This window comes from Mustela lutreola, chromosome X (assembly GCF_030435805.1).
Source record: "Mustela lutreola isolate mMusLut2 chromosome X, mMusLut2.pri, whole genome shotgun sequence".
Classification (NCBI taxonomy): domain Eukaryota; kingdom Metazoa; phylum Chordata; class Mammalia; order Carnivora; family Mustelidae; genus Mustela; species Mustela lutreola.
In genome coordinates this window covers 63,876,699-63,885,240 of record NC_081308.1, presented here as the reverse complement: position 1 = coordinate 63,885,240, position 8,542 = coordinate 63,876,699, and the positions used below count along the sequence as shown (strand labels likewise).

The 8,542-nt window shown below is 41.4% G+C and overlaps 1 protein-coding gene across 3 annotated transcripts in view; it reads right to left on the bottom strand.

The window, feature by feature from the left end:
* Nucleotides 1–471: 471 nt before the first annotated feature.
* The window catches only part of NONO (non-POU domain containing octamer binding), a 13,536-nt gene continuing 5,465 nt past the window's right edge, over nucleotides 472–8,542 (bottom strand). For all 3 annotated transcript variants that reach the window (XM_059157076.1, XM_059157077.1, XM_059157078.1), the window contains 10 exons: nucleotides 7,430–7,589; nucleotides 6,070–6,263; nucleotides 4,281–4,582; nucleotides 3,580–3,675; nucleotides 3,187–3,383; nucleotides 2,762–2,846; nucleotides 2,263–2,365; nucleotides 1,638–1,677; nucleotides 1,294–1,403; nucleotides 472–636 (listed from right to left, as the gene is read on the bottom strand). In XM_059157076.1, the coding sequence (XP_059013059.1) occupies nucleotides 502–636; nucleotides 1,294–1,403; nucleotides 1,638–1,677; nucleotides 2,263–2,365; nucleotides 2,762–2,846; nucleotides 3,187–3,383; nucleotides 3,580–3,675; nucleotides 4,281–4,582; nucleotides 6,070–6,263; nucleotides 7,430–7,580 (1,413 nt within the window). In that variant the 5' untranslated portion in view covers nucleotides 7,581–7,589 and the 3' untranslated portion in view covers nucleotides 472–501. The remainder of the gene's footprint in view (nucleotides 637–1,293; nucleotides 1,404–1,637; nucleotides 1,678–2,262; nucleotides 2,366–2,761; nucleotides 2,847–3,186; nucleotides 3,384–3,579; nucleotides 3,676–4,280; nucleotides 4,583–6,069; nucleotides 6,264–7,429; nucleotides 7,590–8,542) is intronic.

The window sequence follows — 8,542 nt, the reverse complement described above, 5'->3', positions numbered from 1 at the left end:
ACAGAACCGTATGTATGCTGTCTGTGACCTCTGTGGACATTTTGCCTGAATTCCCATCTGTGAATGAATGGAACAACGGGGCTAAGGTCATTGGGGGATTTATTTTTGTGGTGTATGTGGCAGTGTCTCTGGGGTTGAAGGGTATAATGAGAAACCAAATAGAACAGGATGGACAAAGAATGGAATGATCAAGATTAATGGGGGCTCTAACTGGATCCATTTTGCCATGGTTCCCCCCACCCCAGGCCCTCAACAATCACATGAGACTTCAGGAATGCACCACACAGAATCGATTAGTTAAACGATATACCACACTGAACTGATTTGTTAAATATCGCCCCTCCCTTGCCCTCAGCCTCCAGCAAACTCCCTCAGAGTAGTACAGGCAAGGAAGACCTAACTATTGGGAGGAATCCCTAACACTTCAGGGCAGAATTCTGGCTAGTCCAAAAAGGGTCCTTCTTTAAAGGGTTTTTGAGAAACTAGACATTGAAATTTTTATTAGTATCGGCGACGTTTGTTTGGAGCAAATTCAGCTCCAGGAGCTGCACGGTTGAATGCAGGAGGGGTTCCACCAATTGCCCCAATTCCTTCCATTGTAGCAGCTTGGCCAAAGCGTTCAGTTGTTGGTGGGGTCTTGGAAGAGAAGAGAGCAAAGTTACAATAGAACCTATGTCCCAAGCTTCCCACCCATTTGTAATCCTTCCCAGGGGGGCCATTCAAAGCTCTTGATGTGCTAGGCGTGACTAAGACTGTTTAGAACTTAGTGGACATCCCTGAAAAGAAGGCTGTCTGAATTACAGACCCACCCAACCAAGCTACCTTTCTTTTTATCCCAATTCCTATTGACTAAGCAATATTACACAGCAAATTCCCAGACTAAGTAAATTCTACTTAACTCCCTTTTCTTGAACTAAGTATATGGACAAGGACAAGCCATCACTCTTCAGCAATCTTATGGCCACCCAGTTTTAAAATTTTGACACTAGAACTAGAACTCAGTATGAGCCATAAAGCCTTTTGGGTTCCTAATCTATTTTATGTGATTAATACCTAACCTTCAGTTGCCTTCCCTCCAAAACAATAACAACTAAGCGAAACCTGTTACCCCCGTTAACCCAGGATAGCACCTCAACAGTCAGACAAGCCAATCAAAGGCATTTACTTAACTCCTAGACAAATCATAGAGACTGGGTTTGTTCAAAATTCAAAAAATCAAGACCTTCAGGTTACATTTAATGGAAACCAGTGACCCTAAAATTAGGCAGGCACAGGGGCTCTGCAGTGTATTACCAATCCCAAGGTTCCATCTGGCATCATAGTGGCAGGTCCTGGAGGAGCTGGGGTACCAGCTGGCACTGGAGCAGGGGGCATGGCGCCTCTGTTGTTTATTCCCATAGCACCTAAAGCAGAAAAGTGTGATCGGTACAGGAGACAGACCCTGTCAGTCTTTCTGTGCAAGAGAAAACAATTCAATAAGACCTCTGAGCTAAGGATGTGTTACCCACCCCCCAAAACGATGCTCCCTGAGAGAAATGTCAGCCCCCTTAAATCTGGACTATGTCTGGGAAGCCACTGAGTTCACCAGAAATCATACAAAAAAGGAAATCAGAGCCATTAACCTCCTAAGTCCTTACCTCCCATAGCCATCTGGCCCATCCGTATCTCCTGTTCTCTCTGAAAAATATGAAATACTCAAGACAGTCCAAGACAGTACTGCATTCTACCATTCACAATACATTGAGGACCACACTCTAAGGGAAGCAAACAGAGTGGTAACACATTCCAAGTACACTGAGGCCAAGCTGAGGAAAACCAACATCTCCTTGCTAGTTGTGCAGTTGAGTTCAAGGTTAGAATTGCAAGGACACAAGTCAGTGTCTCCTAGAACAGAATAGATAAAAGGCAAGGGGAGAGATAGCCGACGACTTCAAAGACTTCAAGGACCTCAATCTGCACAGTAATGCCAATGACATCAGAGAACTAGTTTAGGCTGCTATAGAACTGGATATGTCTCATCATGTAATCACTGAGTCTAAACAGTGTAACACTGGCCCTAGCTCTCCATCCTAAGTTGCCTGTGAAGCAAGAACTCCCCTTCACACCTTACCTTTCCTTCTTATGAATTCTTCTTTCTAAAAGGAGTTTCACAGAATACAAAAACTGGTCATAACCTGGTATGTTTTATAGTCCTAGTGGACAACTTATGGTGGGTTTGTTGTATAACTGGCCTGGTACATCATGGGCACATGGGAGATATACCGCATCAGGGAATGTTCCCTTGAATCCTTCCTGCTGTCGCCGCATCATTTCTTCCTGTTGCCGTCGCATCTCTTCCTCACGGCGCCTACGCTCCTCCTCCTGCCTACAGAGAGTGACCAAAGTATTTAGCAGAGACATTCCAGAACTTGAGCCGATTATCTTAACAGGGGAGATCAAGAGCCTACTGAAAGCTATCAGAGCTTTCCAAGAAACTCACTGCTAAATGTGTTCAGCCCTAAAGCAAGCCAAAGGTGTCCTTCAGGGGAAAATTCTTCCTTCTGGAAAGGAGCCTCCTGACAGCAGCACTCAGCTGCGTTCCCTTTAGTGCAGCTCTGGGTAACTCCTAGAATCACGGGCCTCTGAAATGTTTCCCATCCGAAGGGAGAACATGAGAAGCCTTCAGGCAATATTGACAAATGCATGAGGCAGCCAGGCAAAAGGAAAAGGGAATGAGACATTACATCAGAGCTGTCAGAGGAGAGGGTTCAGAGCTAGTCACCTGAGCTCCAGCTGCTTTCGTTTTTGCACTTCTTGGTTGTGCAGCTCCTCCATCCTCCGAAGTTCTTCCTGGCGCCTCATCAAGTCTAGGAAAACAATAGACCAATCCAGAGCATTCTTCATTCTCCTCATATAGGCCTAATAATTTTCCATAAAGATCCAGAAAGCAAAGGGGATATATAATCCCCGCATGGCCATCTGAGCTATCCAGATTCCAAAAATGAAGTTACTCCTATTATGCCCTTCTCCACAGAATCCAACATTCTCTGTCACATCTCCAAGCTCATCTGCCTACTGAGATCAACAAAATATTTCAGAGAATAAAAGCAGAGATTTAGGCCTTTCTCTAACAACTGATATAAAACATTCCTGAAGAAAGTCATCTTGTTCTCATTCTAGATTGAAGAGCTGTACGACCATACTCACCCTGTCTCATCAGCATCACCTGGTGCTCATGGCGAGCAGCCTCCATCTCCATCTCCAGCTTCTCACGAGCCTCCTTGATGTTGCGGTCCACTTGGTCCTGCTGCTGCTTCTCCATCTCAATGAGTGCCTTCCAGCGCATGGCATACTCATACTCAAAGGAGCCAGGCTGTGCAAATCTGGGTGGCTGCTCTCGCTCCCTGTAGACAAGGTTCCTGGATTATTATAACTGTGTCCAAGATTCCCCCCCACCCAAGCACTGCATTCCTCCTGAGGGCCAAGACTATGGTGGCCAATGAATAGCTACAGGAAAGACCTGCCTCTTTGACACATCCCTTTACAAGCTTCCTTAAGAATAGACAAGCACCTAAAAGGGAATCTATTAGAACTACATACTTGTGAAATTGCTGGTTCTTTATAACCAGCTTCTCTGGAAGTCCCTCTTCATCATCCAATTGGTCCATGGGCTCCACAGTCACAGGCCGAGGAAATCTGGGAGAAAGCAGCTCAGTGTCAATCAAATTATACCCTACAGCAGGCTTCCTCTCTATACCTGCCACTGGCATGGTTAAGTAGTTAGGGATCAGGACTGGACAATTAAACATTTCTAAAGGAGTCTTTACACCCATTCCCAAGTAACCAAGTTCTTTTAATGGCATTATGTGGAATCTGGGGTTGACGGGATGGAATGAGGCTTTAAATCTCAGAATACAGCTTTAAAGATGTTCAAAGTAAGTAGATAGGATACTTAAGTGCAGTTTAAATATCCAGTATCTAGAAAACTCCAGACAATGACGTCAAGTAAACACAGAGATGCTGCATGCACAAAACAACTTTTCAGAGTTCTAAGACTTCAAAGAGGAGATTTAACACTGATTAAACAACCTACTAGAAGACTGAAAGGTTTATTTCTTAATCCTCATACTATTTCTGTTAATTTAAGTAAGATTACACTGAAAACCCTACTAAAAAGTTAGAATTATAATATCCAAAGTCTTTAAGTGAACACAAAAACATGGTTCCTAGAGGTTACCTTCCCACACCACCAAAGGAAGTGATGACCTACGGTCTATTTCTAAAAGCACCCCTTCACTTACGTGGTTAGCAGGAAGGAGCCTTCACTGCACCTGTCCAGAGCTTTCCGAGCAGCTGGCTTCCCTGAGAATTCAACGATGCCTTTTCCTGAGGGCCTTCCTCGATCATCCACAATGACCACAGCCCTTTCCACCTGGCCAAACACCGAAAAGGCTTCCTCCAGCAGTTCATTGGAAACATACTGAGGAAGGTTTCGGACTGTAAGGGATGCACTATGGCAGGCAAAGCGCACACGCAGCTGCTTTCCACGGAGTGGCATGTTGTCCAGTTCTACTTTGGCAATCTCTGCTAGGGTTCGTGTTTCCTATAAAGCAGAGGAAAGTTAGAATAACTTGAGTTTGACAAAGACCACATGTGCAGGATCAAGAGTCAAAAGTAGCACAGCCCAATATAAAATGTCTACCTGCCCCAAACCCTGACAACACACAAAGAAACCTACAGAGTACTGAAAAAATAGAAATTACATGTTTCAGATAACTCTTTGGGATAGTTAATTGCTCTGATATCCTTGTAATGAATCAACTGGAAATTCTAGAAGTTAATACCACTTATATGGTCATCAGTATCGTAGGTTATTCACCCAAGTGGTAACAGATCTTTGGGGCAATGACCAGCAGCCAGAATATTTTATTACAATTTTTATACATGTAATATATGTAATATAAAAAATGTAATATAAAATTATAATTTTATTACAGTAATTACAATATAGCAGCCAGAATATTTTAATTTCACTAGCTACATACAAGTTTAACGAAAATCATGTATGCCCTTCATGAGACCTCTTTAGAACCACAGACCCTAATGGGAACCCCTTCTCGTATTACTAAAGAGGAACCTTGAGGGGCGCCTGGGTGGCTCAGTGGTTTGGGCTGCTGCCTTCGGCTCGGGTCATGATCTCAGGATCCTGGGATCGAGCCCCGCATTGGGCTCTCTGCTCCGCAGGAAGCCTGCTTCCCTCTTTCTCTCTCTCTCTCTCTGCCTGCCTCTCTGCCTACTTGTGATCTCTGTCAAATAAATAAATAAAATCTTAAAAAAAAAAAAAAAGAGGAACCTTGAACCCCAGAAAAAATTACCTGCCCATGTAATCTCGAGTTAATGGTAGATATGGAATGAAAACTAGCTCTGACCACAGTATCTAGTGAACTTGCTAACACATTATGTTCCTTGTTTATGTAGAGAATGCTTAGAAAAGTTCCTCCCTCATATACTTAAACATGTTTCTTAATCAAATCAGTTTTTATGAAAAAGATCTACACTTAAAAACGGATAAATAGATTTTATATGTATTTTAACACAATTTAAAAATTTTTAAAAAATAGATATGAATAAAACTGTCCCTTCATAGTTTCAAAAAGCCTTAAGTGAGATAATACATAGGCAAGAACTTGGGAAATAAATTATATAAACCTTAATCATTACTAAGATAAAATAAAATTGAGTTGATAATTATTAAACCTGGGCATGAAGTATATATAGGTTCACTATACTATTGTGTCTATCTCTGTATGTTTGAAATTTACCAATTAAAACAGAAGTTCCAAAGAGCATATTTTAGTCTCAGTGTCCTAGACAAATAAACCTATGTTGCCCTTGAAACAAAACAAAAACCTATGAGGAAAAATAAAAATAAAACCTGTATCTTCTGTCCTGTTCTACCAACTATAACTATTAAACATTTAACAAACAGACCATTTGAGAATTATTTCCACTTCCTAATTTTCCATATCCATCATTCCCCGGCTTCCCCACCTTTCAGAGCACATACTCTAAAAGCCCATTCTTGCTTACCAAGCGGATAAAGCCAAAGCCCTTATCCTTATGAATGAAGACTTCGCCTGCCTTCCCGTATTTCTCAAAGAGTTTCCTCATCTCCTCCTCAGTGATGTCAGGAGGAAGATTGCCCACAAAGAGCCGGCTACGTTGGGTGAAGGTCTTCTCTCCTGGTTTCCTAAAATTCTTCAGGTCGATAGTCAAGCCTTCATCTGAGAGAATACACAGTCACTCAAAAGATTGGGCAAAGAGATCTACAGTCACATTCTCAAAGAGGTACAACTGCTGCTAGATTAGGAAACCCAATTGTGGTAAAGAAGTCAAACACCATTTCCCAAAATAATCTATCCAATAACCACTTATCAGTAAATTGGACCTTAAAATGTCAAAGCAGTATGCAGACATCTGGGAGTACTTCTCAATAGCTCTACTAAGGGTCAGGAGACACCCGGACTAAGAGACAGAAAGACAATACAGAAGCTATTGGTCAAAGAGAAAATTAAGCAAGTCAAGGAGACTTATGTCAGAAGAGATCAGTTTTTTAAATTTGAAACATAGGGGGTACCTTGATGGCTGAATCGGTTAAGTGTCTGCCTTTGGCTCAGGTCAGGATCCCAGGGTCCCGGGATCAAGCCCCACACTGGGCTTCCCTGCTCAGTGAGGAGTCTTTTTATCCCTCTCCCTCTGTCCCTCCCCCTACTTATGCACTTTCACTCACTCTCAAATAAATAAAATCTTTAAAAAATAAAATTGAAACATAATTGCTCCATTTTCCCAATCTCTCACCAATCTTCAAAACCTTAACAGTTCCCATTCTTTCATGCTTGGGTTAACGGAATGAAAGGAAATGAGTTAGGAAACAGTATTCTTTGTAGGGATCTCTGGAAATAAAAGAGGGTTTAGGTTGGTTCTAGTTTTAAAGGCACACAATAGGTACTCAAAGTTTGCTGAATGAATGGAACATGCCTTTAAAGAATGTTTACTCTGATTAAAAACGGGCTGGCACAGAACCCAGGCTTAAAGTATAACACTCAGTACCAGACTTCTTTTCCCTTAAAGACTTGTTCTACATTTTCTAACTACCAATCTGACGATTACCTCTAAGAACCGAGCTCTGAGGTAAAACACACAGACATCTGTTAGAATACGCTAACACAACACAGCAACTTGTACTCATCTGCTGCCCAACATGTCTGCTCCTCCTCTGAGTGACTCACCCTTTTCTATCCCAAGTATTAAGAGGTAAATAGGGGAAAAAAGAGCAAAAGGTGTGCCACAAAGGCTTATTCCTTTTTTAAGCCCAAGAGACTAATCTAAAAACCAAGAAACCTTTCCCAAGAGGGAACCTATTCTGACCCCCCTACAAGCATGTACTCACTCTGGCTGCTGGCCTGTTGCCCATTTGCGGGTATTGGTGGCGGTGGCGGCTGCTGCTGTTGCTGCTGGTGGTGCTGCTGGTGGTGATGCTGATGATGCTTCCTTGGAGTATGGTTTTGCTTCTCCAAGTTAAAGGTTTTATTGCTCTGCATTTTTGCACCCTAAAAGGAAAATGTGGACTGCCAAATACATTCAGGACTAATCAGTCACCTTCCTGATGATTTATGTGTCACTAATCATCTCTGATACCCTGGCTTTTGCCAGATTCAAACTGGTTATTGTAAACAAGTATGGCAAAGTTGCACCACTCAAAAACCTAAATACCACTAGACTTTAGCAGTTATGCTGCATGGAGAAGCTAGACAAGTTCTAAATGAGAACAGCTTGCATCAGAGTAGCTTGAAGAAACTTCTAGTTCACTAGTTCTATACATTAATTGGAAACTACTTTCCCCAAAGAAGCTACTGCCTAAAAACTAGCTCTATCATAATATTAAAACATACTGAAGGAAATAGATTCTACTTATCACAAGGACAAGGACTATTAAATTTTGTTACCTGGTAACAACCTACAGTAGATATGGAATGAACAGTAGAGAAAGTATGGGCTGTGTAGTTAGACATACTTAGATTGGAAGCATGGTCCTAGTACTCACTAGCTATGTACTACTTAGTAAATCACTTCTACACAAATTTAAGCTGTTACAAAGAAGCTAATAAAAATACCTCTCAAGATGGCTATGAGGATTCATAAACATGTGAAAACACTAGCTTAGTACTGAAATATAGTAAGCATTCAGTAAATATGGTTATTAATCACAATGAAGATAAGTGACTACTAAAGCAATGAAAAGCATCAAATAAAAAAGATGAATATATAATGTTAAATCTCACCTAAAAATTAACGTAAGATTAAAACAAAAGGAAAATTCCTGGTACAATCCAGAGTGAATTCAAAAACTAATGGCTTTAAAAAAAAAAAAAACAAAAAACTAATGGCTTTAAAATGGAAATTTTCTAATTGATCTAGTTAACAAGCTGAGGACCATCTTCCTCATTTAAGGACAGTTCGCCAGCAATAAAAGGGCAAAGCCAATCCTAAATCCTTTCCCTTA